The sequence below is a fragment of the Megalops cyprinoides genome, chromosome 15 (genome assembly GCF_013368585.1).
Source record: "Megalops cyprinoides isolate fMegCyp1 chromosome 15, fMegCyp1.pri, whole genome shotgun sequence".
Classification (NCBI taxonomy): Eukaryota; Metazoa; Chordata; class Actinopteri; order Elopiformes; family Megalopidae; genus Megalops; species Megalops cyprinoides.
Window position 1 is genome coordinate 26,522,342 of NC_050597.1, and position 19,148 is coordinate 26,541,489.

A 19,148-nucleotide genomic window follows, 5' to 3' on the forward strand; every position below is an offset into this window, starting at 1 on the left:
CTCTCTTTGGCCAATTTGTCACTTGTAGCATGCAGCTGTTTCATTGGGTAAAATAATCGTTGAGCCTTCAGACACCTTGCAGATCCACAGGAGGAAGATGTTTATGGCCGTTAACACACCTAAATAGTGACAGTGCTAATGGTGTATACATCAGACCTTTCTCTTTTGTCTGTACTTTTGACTAAGTAACTTTTGACTAAACAGTACATTTTGGAATGGTGATGTTCATTTCTCATATCTCAAAGGTCTAGTATTGTGAAAACTGCTGTATAAGGAGGGAATTACAAGAAGGCTAAGGAGGGTAGATGAGCGTAGATAGAGGGCAGGAAGTGGGGTTGAGTTGGGTAGGATTGAGTACCACAAAGTGTGAATCTGCGCGCTGTCAGGCTTCTCAGACCCCTCACGTGTCCCGCACTCGCAGGTGTCAGCCGCCAGAGAGGAGGTCCCGGGACGCCGTGGCTTCCCCGGCTACATGTACACCGATCTGGCCACAATCTACGAGCGTGCCGGGCGAGTGGAGGGCAGGAACGGCTCCATCACGCAGATCCCCATCCTCACCATGCCCAACGACGGTGAGACTGGTCGTCCCTCTGCTTCTCTCAGAAATCATTCATAAAAACACTCTGGAGTGGGTGGTGACAGTGGCAGGAGGGCTTACACCTCCACATCCAACAAATTTTGTCAACACCACCTTTAAGGATTGGCTGAAAGGGCAGCTTAGCTGTACATGGAAATCTAAAACAATATGGTACACCAGCACAGCTGTTGAAATATTTAAAATCTTTGCAATAATACTATCTAGTTAGCTAGGCTAATTTATCTAGCCCATTAGCTGGGCAGATAACCATTGAGGTTTAACTCCAAAAATACCTTCAGCAGTCAGCAAGGTAGCTAGTTAGAGAGATAGATGGATAGATGGATCACCTACCTACTATCAGCAATCACTGTTCTTGGTTGCAAATATGAGTTATTGTTAGTTTGTCAAACATACATGTGTGGTCCCTCACATGCAAAAACATGCCATTAATTTTTACTGCTGCATTTTAAGAACACACTTACTTAACTACTAAAAATGATCAGATTTCCAGCATAACGTCCTGTAGAGTACTACCTGTGCAGACAATTATAATTTGTGCATTCACTTTGTAAAAGATCTCACTGCTCCTGTCTGTGCTGGATTTAGCTGGATTCAGTTTGTGTAAATGTGTTTGAATGGGATATGTTGTTTGATGGGATAAACCTCTTGTTTAATTGCACTGTATTGCTATGCCCAAGACTGTAGTGGTTTTCATAAGGGTCCAAGCGTCACCAAGATTCAGGCAAAACAACTTTGACATCAAAGCATTTGAACCAGTTGACAGAAAGAGCTTTTCACACCATTATACCTGTTCATTACTGGGTCTTAACAGGCTTGCATAGAAAACCCTTTGAGAATTCATCTCATTTTTTCTGACCAGAAAGATACTGCCCTTCCAGATATTGTTATCTGCTTCCTTCTCACGGTTGACCTTTCTTTGAATGCTGTACAGACATCACCCATCCCATCCCTGACCTGACTGGATACATCACTGAGGGCCAAGTGTACGTTGACCGGCAGCTGCACAACAGACAGGTACAATCGTCCTCTGTTAGTCACAAAACTCTGACGTTTCTTGGTGTTCTTTCTAACTCAAGGCACATGCAATAAAGTTCATTTTCAAATGTCAGTTGTATAAACTGGATGATCAGAATTCTGTCTGAGTGAATCCATGGTTCATACAGCAATGCCAAGGAAGTCTGTGAATCTTCTCCTCTAGATCTACCCACCTATCAATGTGCTGCCCTCTCTTTCCCGACTGATGAAGTCTGCCATCGGTGAAGGAATGACTCGCAAAGACCACGCTGATGTCTCCAACCAGCTGGTAACTGTTCAGTCTCTGTGTCACCATAGTTAACCCCCTTTCCACCAACGTGAACTACGTGCTAGTTCTGGGCTGGTGCTAGTGCCGGTTCGGAGTTGGTTCAACTTGCGAACCTTCTAAGGACTGGTTTGCTTTTCCACGGGCTAGAGAGCCACCATAGAGCCGTGTCATTACGTCACTGTATACGTCTGTAAACAGTCTGTATACAGACTCTGTATATGTCTCTAATTTCCCGTTAGCGCCAAGCTAGCAGGAACAAACAACAACAAAAACAAAAAGAGAACAGTGCTTTAAAAAACAAACTTGTCCTCTACACTTTATATAATGTTAGCCTTTTGTGAAACCAAATGTTAAGTGACATTGGTAGGTGAGTCAATGGCAATGTTAGAAGGTAGCATGCTAACGTTAGCTACTGTTACCAAGGTTACAGTAGCGGGCTAGCTAGCTGTTGGTCAGCTAACATTACCCAAGCAAGCACAGCTACTAATTTCTCGCATCATTGTTACGAACATCAAACATAATATTGATGTGAGAAATTAGTAGCTCACTAAACAGCTAAGAAATACATAGCTAGCTGGCAACAAGGCGAAACATTTGAAAAATAAAACTCTGGTTTTTCTTCTTCTTCTTTTTAGGCAGACTAGACGCTACACTACCTCTGTTTTTTTTTTAAAAAATGGTGGTCATAAAGTTTTAGTTGGTCTTGTTGGTCATGATAATCCCGCCACCAGCCCCTGACGTAAGCCGTTCTGGGTTCTAGACCAGCAAAGTGTTGGTGCCGCTCTCGAACCAGTTTTCCTGGCCGAGAGCCGATTCTTTGGCTGTCGAAATGCGAAGCACTGGCTCGAGATTAGGCACCGGCTCTAAACCGGCCTTCGACCTGCCTTGGTGGAAAAGGGGCCACTAGTATGTCCCATCATGGTTCTAACTGGGGAATTCTGAAATTTAATTAACACTGACATGTAAACAACTATCTCGTCTGCATCCACTGCTCAGTTTATATATGACTAAGATATGTCTGTTTATTTGAATACTGGTGAGTGCTACCCTTAATTTAACATGACCTGCCAGCCATTTCTAAGCTTTATCTACTTCTGCAATCACTGCTCAGTTTTTCTCCCTATCCTCTGTCCCCTCTCCTTCGCTTTCTCTTTCTCTCTCTGTACGTTCAAGTCTAATCCATTTGTTAATGCAATCATGAAAATTTCATACATCACAAAATGCTTGGGAGAGTATGTTTTCCAGAAGCAACAAAGGAAAAATCCCAAAGCCAATGGGTCAATGGCCAGCCAATTATTCACAGAAAGAGTGTCTAAAGAAACACCCTTGCTCTTTTTCTGTCTGCCATTGTTTCTCCCTAAAAAAACATTGCAATGGAATTTCTTGTGTGCCTGCAGTATGCCTGCTATGCCATCGGGAAGGATGTTCAGGCCATGAAGGCAGTGGTGGGTGAAGAGGCCCTCACCTCAGACGATCTGCTTTACCTGGAGTTCCTGCAGAAGTTTGAGAAGAACTTCATTGCTCAAGGTACCACAAGAGATGCATGACACCCCCTTTGGTTTATAGTTTCCCCTAACTGGATCTCGCAGTGCAGCGGATGAGGTTATCACAGTGAAAGGGACTTGGGAAGATATATAGATTGGAATATGATTTTGACAAAATCAGTGCTGTACGAATAGTTTCCTCACCCCAAATTAGGGGCAAAAACAGACAAGACCCAGAGAGATCCTCCCTGAAGGAGCATTCCAAAGCCGTTCTCTGGTATATTATTAGTTGACACTGCAATGATCATACATAAGAGTCTTAAATATTGCCATTGCCATGTTTCTATTTATTCTACCCTTTGATGTCTGACTGCAAAAACTAAAGAAGCTAGTATTGCGCTGAAACCATTATTTTCAAATACTTTTTTTTTTTTTTTTTTTTTTTACTTGTTTTGGACTTTTTTAAATCCAATGTTAAAAGTTACTCAAATATATGAAAGGCAGCATTGTTTAGTGTATGTAAATAAATCTTGTTTAGCTTTTTCGTATCTCATCCTTTCATGATATTGATGACATTTGCTGGGTTTCTATATAAAATGACTTTGCATTCATCGCTGAAGGTAAATCAAGAAAAAAGGTTTCCATTATGTTGCCCATGTAGCTACTTGTGCTTTAAGTCCTTGTCAGTAATGATCATCATTTAGTTCATAGAAGAAAAAAAAATTTTAGGCTGTGTGCGACAAAACTGGCTGTAAATTAAGGTTCACTTCACCATTTGTTTAAGATTCTGTTTTATGAACTTTTCATTACAAACATGCGGGGTCCTTTGAACTTTTCATTAGAGAATGCAGTTAAGAGGCTGGCCTTCATTGATATTATGTCTATGTTGTTGGAGCACTTGTAAACCCAAGCTTACACTTGTCCTTGAAATGACGAGTTCACAGAAGAGGGATTTCAAACGGGCGCTAGCCTATTTACGCAGCAAGCTCGCAGAGGCATGGCCTTATTTTCAAATAGCTCAGGGGCTGTTGTGATAATTTAACCTAATAACATTTGCGATTGATATGCTTAAACAAGTGAGTGGGGGGAGAAAAACATGACATGTCACCATTCAGCTAAGATTCTATGAGACATTTAGCTTCTCTTGCCAGAGAAACTGGCACCTTTCCACAATTCATTAGAATCGGCAGCAAGCGAGACTGGCCTTCAGTAATATCATGGGCCTGTTGTAACTGCACTCAGGCATGCACTAGTCCTTCAGATAGGGAGAAATCAGGGGATTTTTAGTGCTGTATGCTCTGCAGGTAAAGTGGCAATGTCTTGTATTTCCATGAGTGGGATGCTGATGTGGCTGTTAACCTAATGCCTCATGACAGTGGACATATGTAGCTCATATATCTAACTCCAGATGTCAGCACCATGGACGAGCAGTGTGTGGCAAATACAGAGGCACTCCCAGGGAAGAAGCACTGTAATTACAGAATGTGTGCAGCATTGTCATGTTATCTTATGACAAAAAGTAACTGTCTGAGCAGAAAGCGCACTACCAGATTGGGTATAGCATAGCTATGGAGACGTAGCACCAAAGGACTTATTTTTAAATCTGAAAGCTCACTTTCTTGCAGGGGACACATCCAAATTTCCAGACACGAAAGGCAAACAATAAAAAGCAAGATACCATGTAAAATAAAAAATCGTTAAAGCATTGATACATGTTATTACAACAGACGCTTCAAAGCTAATTTTCCTCTCAAAAACAAAGTGTGAAATACAATTAGTAATAAATACAGTATGTATATTGAATGCACAAACTATATTTCAAAGTCAACACTAAAGCAGGGCTAGTACTGTGTTGCTTTCATCGATATGTCAGTCATTTGAACATGTGGTTTTTTTTAACTGTAGTAACACTGTAGGAATACTGCAACAAATTAAATTGTCCTTATCAAATACAAACTTTATCTTAAGTAAAACTGTCATATTGAGCTTGTCATATTTTTCCAGTGTTTTATTGGCAGCATGTCAGCCTGTTACTTTAGAATGGCATAACTGCACCTTTAGTTCGTTTTAGCTAGGTTAGCTATCTATAGTACATGGTCTGATTATTATTGTAATAGAAGTAGGACCTGTTCAGTGAATTTTCCAGCTCTCTACTTCTTACCCTAGTGAGAAGTTTGCTTGCTCGCGATCTTGCTCATTTCAGACCCTTGTTGGTGCAACTATGTTGCTGCTGCTGCAATCTGATTGAATGTGTAAGAAAAGGTGAAATTGCTTATTAATTTACTTTATGGATGAATAACATATGCTTATCAATACTCCTCCCAACCCCTGCAGGTCCCTATGACAACAGAACCGTGTTCGAGACCCTGGACATTGGCTGGCAGCTGCTCCGAATCTTCCCCAAAGAGATGCTCAAGCGCATTCCCCAGAGTACTTTGGCCGAATTCTACCCGAGAGAGTCTGCCGCTCGCCACTGAGACACGCGGAGAGCCACCGAGACTCCCCCTCCCAGAGACCACGAGACCACAGAACAGAGCAATAACCTCTGTCCATTCCCTCTGTAGATGTACTGTACTATGTCCCATTTTGGAAAAAAATCTTGTGTTGATAGCAGACCTATGTGTGGTGATATATTTTCTGAGCTGTAAACATTACCTTTAAACCATTGGACAATCCTGACGTGTTGAGGTATTATTTAAGTGCCGGAGTTTTTTTCTTTTTCTTTTCTTTTTTGTTATTCCTGTCCCTACCAAATGAACATGCAATTTCAAAGGGAATTAAGTCATATTTTCATTTGCATTTGCGCTGATGGATCGTGTCCTGTTGATTTAAAGAGTTCTTCCAACTGTTTGTTTTGCAAAATTTTGTCTTTGCGTGTTTGTTTTCTCATAGGATGGCACCTACAATAATGACTCTAGATTCTCTAAAGCAATCCTGTCCACCATGAAAATTGTATTCCATATTTTGCTTTAACACAAAAATTGGTGGGTAGGGGGGGCATACTCTGGAAAATGCAGCATTAAGAAAGTACTTACCATTCACTGTGTTCATCCTGAAGTTGCTAGTTTGAGAAACTGGCAGATGGGGTTGTGAACAATAATATTAATGTAAGAATTTTTGGTCAGTCCCAGATTAAGAATTGGTGAAATACATATTATATTACAATTTGTTCAATAAGGTTTAGTGCACAAGACAAAGAATTGGCAAACTGTTGTCAATATTTCACAGATCAGGGGAGGAAATGCTCTGATTTTGTGAGCATTCTGTCATGGCAGGATTGCTGTTGTAGTTGTGTCCTTTGCTGTTGATTTTTATTTAACCTAATCTATGTTGACAACCTTTGTTTGGTCTTTTGGCTGCTGTCATTGCTGGAAACCAATATGTGTATTTAGACTGGACAGAATTAAGATATGTTTACAATATAAGTGTAATACTTTTGTGATGTGTTGTGAACAAAATACTAAGCATTCATGTCTATGTCCTGCTAATTATTTGTCTAGAGAAATTCAGTCTTCAGAGTGTTGATTCAGGTAATTGTCCTATAATGAAATAAATTGTATTATCATAAAATTGTTGTGGAGTACTTTACATTACAGTTTTCAATAGACGATGGGCCAAAGCAGATGGAGTCATTTTAGACTGATTTATGGTCTCGGTCAGCTTCTTATGCTCGCGAATGTGAATTGCAATGCATAGCCCTGTGCGACCAAAATAATGACATATACAACTGAAGTAGGATATGCCATACATTTGCATTTTTTATTAGTTTGCATTTGGTAGTAGCGGATTCAAGACAAATAGGAAAAACCAGGATTAATTTGAAGACTATCGCAAAGCGTAAATATTTTCCTTGACAGTAAATATGAATCGATACCCACCGTAAACGGTGATTACGCATTTCTCCACGTGGTTTAGCTAAATGAATCATACCATTTTCCAGACGTCAGTTGTTGGAACCGATTTAGCTGGGAGTGTTGTGATTCCTGGGTACTACCGTGTCTGGCGCCAACTTGTGTGCACAGGTGTGTCAAAGTTTCACTTCCTGTTACATGCGTGTGGCGCTTCTCCCAAGACGGTATATGCTGATTTTCCTCTAATGGCCAGTGTGGAGGAAGCAAAACAAATGGAGATCATAACCGAGCTATCCAAACAAGGTAAGCACCTTTCACGTTTCAACACAAAAATTGTAACGCCATTGCATGACACGACCAGTCCCACTAAGCTTCATGGAACGCGAGTTAGTCATTGCAGTAAACACACAACAAGGATAAGGAGTTGGATTTAGTTGTTAGTTTAGTTTAATGTTAGACCATTTTTTTGATGAACGTGAGAATAACGTTACCATTATATTGCAATAAAAGTGCTGTTGTATGTCACAGTTCATTCCCCTTTTTTAATATACAAGATCAGACATATGTACTACCAATGATTCTTTGAAACATAGTAAAGCTTTGGTAGCACATCACTGTTGGATAAACGTTTTAAATGCATAAGAGTACCTCAACTTTTATCGAGTAACACAACACCCTGAAGTGAAAATAACCTGTACAGAATTAATGTATTATGCAGAATACATAGTTCATCTTGGTCACACTTTTAAAACTTTCAGGATCATGAAATCATAAATTCCTTTAGAGACTAAACTTACAGAAACTGTACTAGGGGCCATGCTTTTATGGAAAAACAAAAATGTGTCAAGTGACAGACGATCAGTCAATTCTATATCTGTGTTCAGCTTGGGGAAAAATAGTGCATATAACACTCACAGCAGGAAACCACAAGTAATGGAACAATCCGTAATCCATTTATGGTCTTTATTATGCTTGTGTGTGTGCGCGGGCGTGCATGTTGGCTAGATCCAGTTTAAAACATGTTCATGTCTTGCTAGTGCTTGTTAATGTGAAATGTGCCCTCACTTGTGGGAGAGGGGTGTGGGTAATGGTTTTAAATAAAGGTATTTGACACTTTTGCCCTTTGGGAAGGTCCTTGACCTGCATTTTCATTGTTCTTGTAATAAATGCTAAAGATGGCTGAGAAAAAAATGTCTGTACCAAACAGCTGTAATTAATTGAGTTGATTTCAAGAAGAACTTACGGTTGATGTTGATGCAATGTACTAGAACTACTATTGCTATGCAGCTGTTGACTGTTGCTTCTTCTACTGTTTGAACCACTAACTAGTCATAACAGGGGTGATAATGACAGCTGCCAGCACCAAGGTAGGGTGTCTTGTAACAAGGCCGAGCTTAGTCTGCTGGTAGTAAGTGGCATTTAACTGTAAACCAGGAATCCAGAGGTGCAATTTGTACACTGTTTGTGTTACTTCTAGAATGTATCTGATTTTTTTTTTTTTTTTGAGAGAGAGAAGTGAGAGAAACATTTCTGAAGTGGCATTACCTGCTGAAACACTGTTAGTGAGAAAACTAATCATCACACCAGGTCCCCAAACAGTATTTTTTTAATGCACGTTTAATACTTAACTTGAAGCAATAATTTGTATAAGTCTATCCTGGTTGAAAAGGCTGAGCACACATCAGACAGCCTCAAATTATAATCATGGTACAAAAACTGTGATACTTGTTCAGCCATGGGAAACATCTTGTGAGCAGCTTGTGAGCATGTGGTTCAAGACAGGACTGGATTCAAACAAATATTGTGGATAGAAGTCCTTTTGAGCACAGTGACTTTCATGAGTAAAAATGTGGATATTATAATCAGTCACCAGTCCTCACCAGATATCCTTACCAATGCCACCAAATTTGAGTTTAGGTGAAGTAAACCTAGATGTTAGAGCCCAATAACTGAATAATAATGAATATTACTTATCATATGAAACAACCACAACTGGAAATAAGGTCCGGAGATGAGTTGTACTACTTCTTTCAGTAAGCAACAGGCTGAACCTATTTTTAATTTGTGGATGAGACATTGTCATGACCATCTTCCTCTCCAATGATGAGCTACACAGTACATTTGATTGGACAATATGTTCCACAGTGAAGTTCTGCATTTTGAAAATCCAGCAAGGTAGCCAACATTTTTTTCTTAAAGAAGACTGTTGGGTGTTCCCCTCTTGATCAGTGAGGTTTTACACTAAACATGACCAATGGGTCTCTGTGTTTCCACAGCTGTCCATGAATACCAAGGGCTTCAGGAAGAGCATGAGAAAACTAAGATGGAGGTCAGTGCTGTTCTGCCTTTATTTTTGATGAATGTCATACATTTAGTTGATCATGATCATTGTCAGTTATGTTTTTTGTATTTCAAGCTCCACCAGCAAAATTTTTATAGACTGTACATTCTAGTGATGAAGCAGTCCAAAGCCTTTGTAGTTAAGGTCACTCTGTGTCTGTTAGTTGTAGTGTAGTGTAGTGCAGTGTAACTTCACTGAGATATCAAAGCCTGTGAATTAACTCCACTGAAGCATCAGAACCATTTATTGCTTTCAACCATTTTTACACCTAAACCATGACGGATGTAGTAGTGTAACCAACACGTGCTCAATTGTGGTACGGTTTCAGGATAAACATTTTGGCATTCTGAGACTTGTCTGGAAAAATAGTATTTGAAAAATTAAAAGGACAGGGCAATTAGTTGTATTCAGATAATTTTTGCAAAGGCTTCTGCATTCTCACCTGCTTCCACTTGCATAGGTCAGTATCACATGGTGTGGGCTGGACTATTAGAGAAGGGTCACATGATTTCTGTCTCATGGGGCTGATTGTTTGAGTGGTCATGACTTTGGATGCCTTGACACATGGGTTACTTCTTCAGAATGAATGTGTTAACCCAGATATCACAAATAGGAATATGATGTTTGGACCGGTTTGATTTTCAGGATGGGAAGTTCTTGTGTCTATTTATTTTTTCCCCTTGTCCAATTCTGTATGAAGCATCACCTTACCTTGATATATATTCTACCCTCACGCAATCCTCCCATAGTCTTTCTTACAGCTAACAAATATTTTTTGCACTAGAAGTCTCACAGTGCACTACAGGGGTGCTGATTGGAGGATAGATGTCAAGTGAGCAGCTTGCAGGCTTTAGTTTACATTACATTTACTTAGCAGATACCTTTTACATGTTATTTATTCATACAACTGGGTTTTTACAGAGAAAATGGGCCCATGGATACAGTAGAGTTGGTCCGCCTTGGAAATGAACCAGCACTGTTTGGGTTACAAGCCCTAAGCTTTACTACTATCCCATGATGCCACTCATGCTGTTGGTCACGGATGTATTGATTATTGAATGTATCTCCACTCTAACACATGGCTGCAGAGCCAAGTATGTGTGTCCTATCATTGTGGACTTGTGATCATAGCCAGCTAATGTCACAGCTCACACTTGATCTCGCAGAGCTTTGGGTTGTAGGGCTTGGATGCAGTTAGATATGAAAATGGTTGTGCTAGGAGCCTGGCTGTGTCTAGTTACAGCCTGTTCAAGCTTATGTAAAGGACAGTGGGTTTTAGTAGAATGGGAGAAAATGTTGTGTAACACATTTAACACATTTAGGTAACACATTTAACCATTACCTCCTAGGCACAATTTCGTGTATTACCTCTTTGGACCATTGTCTTTAAGAGTTGTTAAAGGATAGTTGCCAGGTTGAACAATATGGCCGCAGTGTAGCCTCAAATTCACCCATGAAGTTGCCATAAAGGAGGAGTGGCCATATCTCTGCAATGCTTTTGTTCATTGACATAAATCTCAGTACACATGCTTACCATGAGGCATGGATGGCACACACCAAGTTTAGTGAAATTTGGCCACTTTGGGGTGCTATACTGAAAAACAGGTGTAAATACCAATGTGTCCATGTACTTTTAATGATATTTTGTTCCAATGGACATCACAAGGCACAGACCACACAAAGAAAAGCAGATATTGCGACCAATTTTCTGTAGATCATTACATCCTTACATGTCAGGTCCTAACTGGGAAACGAACACATAGTTCAAATGGCATGGCTGCTAAGATACAATCAGTTTGTAGCTCTTAAAATAGGGATATCTCCTGCACCTTTTGATCTACTGGCACAACCCATACACTAAATAGTGTTGAAGAAACACTTGGACTTACCCTATTGGCCTGAATATAAGACAGCATTCTTTTTTTTTTTCCAGAGATTGCATCTGGGTGGGATTGGCTTACATGGGAAGACTAGACTTTTAAATGTCATTATACATTAACAACAGCACATGGCACCATTTATCTGTAAAATGATTGCTTTTCACAAGGAGATGGTTCAATGATATTAGAAATACCAGTAGAGTAGTTTATTTTTATTTTTATTTAATTTTAATAACTTATTCTTTTGAAAATGTGATTACATTTTTATTTAAATGTGACAATTTCATTTAAAACATGTAGAAAGTATACCAGCATACCTTTTTTATTCAGTGTTTTTTATTAAATTCATGTCAAATGAAATTATTTTCTTTAAAAATTAAGATTTGATCTTCAAAAAGTCTTGGCTAATATATATGGCTAATATCAGCTAATATGGTATGTTCTCTGCCATTTTTCCCATGATTTTGGATTTTTTCAAATACCCAAAAATTGCACTCCTCCAACAGCGTTGGCACTTCTTATTGCAATGTCCCAAGAAGACATATATGTAGTGGGGGGCAGTACGGTGGTGCAAATGGGTAGCAGTACTGCCTAAAAATATGGAGGTTCCAAGTTCGGGGTGCGTCAGTTTGTACCTTCAGTTTGTACCTTGTCCCTGTGTTCTTGTGTCTTTCTTCTGGGTATTCTGGTTTTCTACCACAGTCAACACATTCAGGTAATGTCAATTGGACATGCTATATTGCCCATAGATGTGAGTGTAAGAGTGGGTGTCAATGTGTCTGTTCACCTTGTGATGGACTGGTGTCTTGTTCAAGGGTTGTTCTTATTACTTGTCTACCTGGTGGCCCTGTGGTGCTTGGCCCCTTCATTGCTGCTATTCTTGTAGCTTATAGCTAACAGGGTTGCATTTTTTGCCCCTTTTCACCAAAATTCTCTAATGAACAGTTATATGTTAGGTTTCATTCTCTATTACAACCTCTGTATTTGTGCCAGAGCACTGGGGATAGTGAAAGCAGCGTTCCGGTACACTTGCATGCCTCTTTTTCACCACAGTGCTCTGCACTGCTTGCCATAGCACATCATTGCTTCACTCTCATGCTGTCAGCAAATGAGATGGACTCAAACCCAGGCCATAGGGCTCAGCCTGTATTTGAAACAACTGAGCGACTGAGCCACGCGTCTCTCAAAGCCAGTCATGTTTCCAGACGCTTTGTGTTGTGGAACTCTTTTAACTACACTGTGTTCTCTTTCTTAGTAAGTCACTCTGGGTAATGACAAAGGAAAAAATGAGAATGTATTGGGCTGTGGGTCCCCTTGAGACTTTTTTTCAGCACTCATACAAATAAGGACTGTTACCAGTAACAATAGAGAGTAACAGGAACCAGCTGTATAGGTCTGAACATGCTGTTGTCATTAGAAAGTGGCCTTCAAATACAGGAACCTAGAATCCATGTGTTGTTGTCTCTAACTGTCCAAAAATTGTGAATTCATCACAAAGTGCTGCCTCTTCTCTCCAATTGGCCAGATTTGTCCTCGACATTGACTTTCTTCCTTTCATCATATCCCGCTTTTTCAGTTATCCGCTTTTAGAAAGGATCAAAGGCTCCATCTTGGGCCTTCAGCCTAAAAATAATGTTCTTTGGTTCTCTTTGAAAAGGAATACATTGGATACATTGGCAGTGAGAAAAGTTATTTGCCACACACAATATAAAGTTGCACAGAAATAGCAAGGACTGCTTTTTAATCTGAACTGCACCATGCGATTTAAAGCTTTTCATGATATTAGATAATAGCATGGCACCACGAGTCACTGCCTCATGTGAGAATGCACACTTTGAGTAGGCTTGGGAGTCTGTGTGTTATCACAGACAAACTCTCCTCACTGAAATGCCACAAGGAAACTTTTGTACCAAACTGCAGCCATTTCACAGGACCAGAAGCTTGTTCATCGGTGGAATGGGGGGAACTGGACATTGTTGTTCAACAGCATACCAAGGAGGTGTGAAACTGACATGAAAATTCATGGGGAATTTATAATGCATCCAACTAATGCTGCTGTGTGTTTGTAATATGATTTATGGTATAAACAGATTTCCCATGGTTAAGCAATTATCATAGTAATATGACTACTTCTACTATTTTTCATGCGAGTAAGACTTTTTTGACTGATTTGATTCACTCAGTGTCCACAGCTTTTCACTTCTCAAACTTAGCTGGAGGTACTGAGTCTTAAACTCATGTGACACCAACTTCACAGCTGTCCAGCATTAATCAAGTTTGATTTCTGAGTCATCCTCACTCTAGTCTTTGGTGGAGACTATAGCAAGATGCGCCATGTAGCACTTTGGATTATAGTTTCCACTATCCAGGAAGAAAATCAGTCGTTTTTCATAAAATGCAATGATGAATGGTGGCCATAGCCTTCCATGTTGAAACCAGCAAATTGAGGTACATTCTGTTTATTATTCAGTGGTAGTTGCCAAAAACTGAATTTTATGTGCAGACTCCAAAGCACTAACCCAGCCGCCGAATAAAATGGAGAAGGCCAGCCTTTTCTCATAAATGTCATCATGATCACACCACCCATCACTGCCAATACAGCATGCAATATTTCTGTGTTAATGTACTGAATGAAGTGATTTAACAATTAAATTGTATTCTACTGTGGGTACTCTTTGCAGACAGCATGTTGTTCCAATAAAATTAAAAGTGTGTGGGTAATGCTATTGCTAATAATAATAATGATATAGCGCGGGTACCTGGTCCAAAATGCAGCAAACTAGCAAACTAAAAAGTTGTGATTTGCATCCAAGTATTAGCATCAACAGTAAGGTCAGTGCTTGACATAGGATGTCAGATTTATTGGCACAGTGGGTTAGTGCAAAATCATCCTTGGTGTCAAGATCTGTTAAGTCAAATACATCCGGCCATAACAATATAACATCAGATGGTTCAGAACAGTTCTCATTAATACTTTCTTTTTCTCTTCAACAAGTGGTGAACTTGTCAATGTATTTTGAAAAATCACTCAGAAATGTATCGAGCTAAATATTTTAATGAATAAAAAAAGAATGTGACAATACCCACTGCTTTGAAAATTAGCTTGCTACATCTCAAGCAATGTTTCCATGGTCAAGATTATGCAAGCTATTTCTGTTAACACAGTGGAAGAAATAGCTCATTGCTGTAGTACCACAACTATATAACATATATTTAACATGCAGCTATATTTATTCTAGCCTGATGCAGTCCTATGATGCATTCTGAATGATACATCTACTGGGAAATTTTAAGTAGCTGTTATTGTTTCATTCTGATTTACTTGTTTTGGTAATACATGATGATATCCATTATTTTGTTTTATTAATTTATATGCATTCACAATGCAAGCTTGCTGCTATTAAACTGTATGGTTTTGTGCTTGTGCCTAATAATCTAGCTAATAAAAAGCTACATTGGAAAATAAATACTTTATGAAATAGTTTGCATTGAGAGATTGCCAGCGCAAAAGCTGCAACAGAAAATTAACCCTGACCAACTACAAGAAACTTCCTGTTTTTTTAATATTGGAATGAAAATTGAAGTTACAACTTAAGTGCTAAAAAGAATTCGTGAAGCCAAACTCTTCGGTAAAGTCATTCTGTACCTACTCAGATGGCGCACGCAGTCACTCCTACCACTTTCTCCCACTGGTGGAACATTGTTAAATCAGTTTCAAGGATACCTGAACCGTATTTTTCCAACTGCTCCAGCCAGGGCCGGTCTGAAGTGTTGAGAAATCGGAAAGTAGATCATTTAAGTTGTTTTTTTTTTGTCATTCTTGTTGTGCCATTTCAGTGCGAGAGAGCACAAAAGGAACGAGATTCTGCCATGAAGAAATTGAAGGAATTTCAGAGTGGTAAGTGTCTTATCAGTGTCATTTACGCTTATTCAGTGCCTTCTGTCCTGTTTTCTGTCCTGACTTTGTTGCACCCCGCGTACCCATTAAACACAGACTTTACAGCGTCGTACATTTTTGAAGGGCTTTGGCTACCCATTACTGAAAATGTTAAGTCTATTATGCTGCATTTTGCCGTAATGGGAAGAAAATAACAATAATGAAAAATCAAGCGACCCAGAGTAATTTTGAGCACTTTCTGCCCCTGCAGTGTTCTTGTTAGTATAGTTTTCACGCCGTAATTTATTGGGAGAAAAATAAAAGAGAGACTCTTTATCCTCTGTGAACTTTGAGCTTCAAGTTGTGTGTATGCTGTGGTCAGGTAATGCCTTTCAGGTTGAATGGGCCACACCCATTACAAACAGAATAAGGCTATTCCTCCTGAGCATATGAAAGGTGAATAGTGTAACCCAGCCAAACCCTTACGTGTATAGGAATAATGTCTCAGATATATATGTGTACATGCAGTATTAAGGTTAAAGTACCATTTTTCACATTTCAAATAGCATCTGTATGACCTGCATTATGGTACGGTGTCTCACTCAGTTGAACAGTGACCTCAAGCAATCTACCCCTGAACTGTGACTCATCATGTTGATGCCTGTTCTACCATCAAAGAGGACCTCAGGTTCGGCTTTGCTGGCTGCCGTGGCGTTGGGAGTATGCAGGAGCCCACTGGGGCTGCAGGGTTTTTGATTCCTGTGCTCACCTCCCTCGTGTTGCTTATGCTCTGAAGATAGCCACCCATTCCCAAGGCCAGGGATCACGCTCTTTTTGTGCACCTTTGTCTGATTTTGTGATAATCCACTGACTGAGCGAATTAAATTCCTCTTCAGTGCTGCTCTATGCTGGAGTAGCATTAACAGACACGTATTTTAGAAGTAAGAAAAGGCAAGGATGAATATCACACTAAAGTACATTGTACAATCAAATTCATAAGTGAAGCATCAGTCAATATCAAGTTTTTATCTGAGACAAGAAGAAAATATAGAGAATGAAGAGATATAAGGAAAAAGAATGTATAAAAGATATGTCTTTTATCACTGAGAGTGGTGTGAAAGAATTGTACTCAGTTGTGGGGCGCTCAGAATGTTGTCAATTGTCAGACTGGCTGAGTAAGCAAAGATGGCTTGTCTGAGAGGAGAGAGCAACTCTCACTACAGGCATTTAGAAGATGAAATGTCTTCCTCCACAACAATTAAAACATCCAAGGACACCCCATAGTTAGGGGTGGGCGATATATCGAATATACCCGATGTATTGCGGCTTGTTCTACATGGGATGTAGTAAATGACTATATCGCCAACATCGAGTACAAATTGTAACATAATTTTTTTAAGCCGCCCGCATGAGACTTGAATTGGTGTTTCGCTTCTCTTGCTCTCTCCTATGGCGCTCTCTCTCACACAGACACAAAAAGAAAAAAACTCACATACATACATCACGCACACTCGCCCGCCCATCCAGACCACTCTCCTGGGCGAGTGTGTGTGTGATGTATAGGTGAGACGTGTGTTTTTGTATCTGGAGGGAACAGGGAAAGAGCCTGGAGAGAGTGAAAGAAGTGAAGTGCTAAAGCGAGTTTATTGTGTTGAGTTCGGAAACGGTAATAGAAGATGAAGGCAGATGAATTGGTTGCGAAAAGAAACAGCACTGGATCCATCGTCTGGCAGTGGTTTGGGTATCGCAAGGAAGATGTTGAACAAACAATCGTTATCTGGAAAATATTTATTTTCATTTAACAGCTGTTAAAAGCCTATGTGTGCAATTGCCTGGTTTGAATAAATACTGTTTTGTTAAATTTAACTTGGTTGTGATTTCCCCCTTTTTGCATGCAAGTTTAAAATTGTTCCAATAGAAACCACTAATGAATATGAACAAAAATGTTTTAATGCAGACATATGTTGCAGGGACTACTAGAATCATCATACTGGTGTGATTGTATGCATCAAAGGGTTAAATCGAGTATTTATGAAGTGCTTTAGAGGAGATTTCAAAATATCGAGATATATATCGTGTATCACGATATAGCCTAAAAATATTGCAATATTATTTATAGGCCATATCGCCCAGTCCTACTATTATGTACCTGAGTATAAATGGTAGTGCCAAACAGCTGAGTTCCTTAACCTTTTAGAAATACCCAGGGCACTGCTGAATTCACAGGGGCACCTGGAGTGTCACTTTTTTGGGGTTAATTTAACCGCTGGCACAAGTGACAGTGAAATGAAGTGCACAAATGTAATGTGTCTAGATCAAATAAAGGTTACTCGTGAGGCAAAGCGTCAGCACACGTGAAATGAGAGCCATTTTGCTGTGACCCTCTTGGTCTGTTGAGGTTATTGTAATATCGCACATGTGTATCACAAGTTTTTGAGATGCGTTTAGTCAAAGTACTCTTGTGCCATTTTTCCATCCCAGGCTTTCTTGAAGACTTTGCAGTTTTTCACAGAAACTACCGTTCTGTTAAATTTAACTGTACCATTTTAGAACTGTAAGTTTTGAAAAGCTTGCCTACCCTAGTTTGACCTACACTTGCCATACAGTACCTACCAAAGCTAATTTTAGCCTGTGCACTGCTATAGGAAAGATAACTTTACTAGGCACTTTAGTGATACTTAACTTAAACACACTCATATATGCATTTAAAAATGGTTCTTTAAGATGCAGACAAGACTTTCAGTATAAACCTTCTCCCAGTCTAGTCTCTGCAGTCTCGTTTAATTGTTTTGTGTTGCTTCTCATTACATTTCTTACACACGTGAGTCAAAAGCACATTGGTTTTACCATTGCATAGGATGGATTTCTGTTCTCTGAGGGTTTTCCACCATAAGCCGTTGTCAATATGCAGTGTTATTGGCCAAACAAGCAACACTATGCTTTTAAATGCTTACATAGCCACATATGCATACATTTTTATGACTTTGAATGACATGAAAGAATTTTATGATAATTGTGGGTTTTTATGACTGTATTTTTTGATATTCCATACAAATTTACATTTCTGTTTAGTTTAAAGCAACATTGTGTATGCAGTAATTCATGTACAGAAGCACTCATCATGTCTCCATACTATGTAGTTTGTTCACAGCTGCAGTTGCAGGTTATCGAAATGTGTCTACACAGTGCATTGTTGGATTTTATTACTTTTAAAGTAATATACAGTTTTCTTTCTCATTTTACCTATTTATAACATTTTCTTTCTACAGTTTGGCTTGAATATTTACCTGTTTCTGATCAGCCTGGAGGTCATATTTAATCATGACTTTTTTTAAAATCAAGATTAAAAAATATTGCGAATAATGTTTGGTTTTGACCTTATTGATCCCTTAAAATGTAAGCCAATGGTATCACTGTTGTAATGACCTTTTAGTCAAAATATCAGGTTAGATCATTCCATTTCTGTAGTAGACTGTCCTCAGGTTGGGTTTTTTTCAGCATTGTTTTTTATCAGTTTAAAAATAATGTGATGGTAATAGGTGATAGTTCTCAACGACAGCCTTTAACCTGTAAAGAACAGGTACTTGCATCTCAATGCAACCCATAGGCATTTCATTGTTCTTGTTTGTAGCGGTCATGGCTGTGTGTTAAAGTGTCTTTGAAGTGGTAGCGTGCGCGGTAGCTGCCGTGGTGGTGGCAACTGCGTGCGCACTCACAGTTCATCTAGATGCGGTGAATTAACATTACATTACAGCGCCCGTACATGGCAGTGCAGCTGCACTATCTGTTGCCATTACTGAGCTCAAGGAAGAAA

The 19,148-nt window shown here is 39.4% G+C and overlaps 2 protein-coding genes across 2 annotated transcripts in view; both read left to right on the forward strand.

Moving 5' to 3' along the window:
* atp6v1ba (ATPase, H+ transporting, lysosomal, V1 subunit B, member a) overlaps positions 1 to 6,883 on the forward strand; it is a 50,859-nt gene extending 43,976 nt beyond the window's left edge. The window contains exons 10-14 of the mRNA XM_036546816.1: positions 422 to 572; positions 1,530 to 1,612; positions 1,797 to 1,901; positions 3,299 to 3,428; positions 5,720 to 6,883. Of these exons, the coding sequence (XP_036402709.1) occupies positions 422 to 572; positions 1,530 to 1,612; positions 1,797 to 1,901; positions 3,299 to 3,428; positions 5,720 to 5,862 (612 nt within the window). The 3' untranslated portion in view covers positions 5,863 to 6,883. The remainder of the gene's footprint in view (positions 1 to 421; positions 573 to 1,529; positions 1,613 to 1,796; positions 1,902 to 3,298; positions 3,429 to 5,719) is intronic.
* A 558-nt stretch (positions 6,884 to 7,441) lies between these two features.
* Positions 7,442 to 19,148, forward strand: part of shtn1 (shootin 1) — a 45,159-nt gene continuing 33,452 nt past the window's right edge. The window contains exons 1-3 of the mRNA XM_036546754.1: positions 7,442 to 7,539; positions 9,513 to 9,565; positions 15,295 to 15,355. Coding sequence (XP_036402647.1) covers positions 7,482 to 7,539; positions 9,513 to 9,565; positions 15,295 to 15,355 — 172 coding nt within the window. The 5' untranslated portion in view covers positions 7,442 to 7,481. The remainder of the gene's footprint in view (positions 7,540 to 9,512; positions 9,566 to 15,294; positions 15,356 to 19,148) is intronic.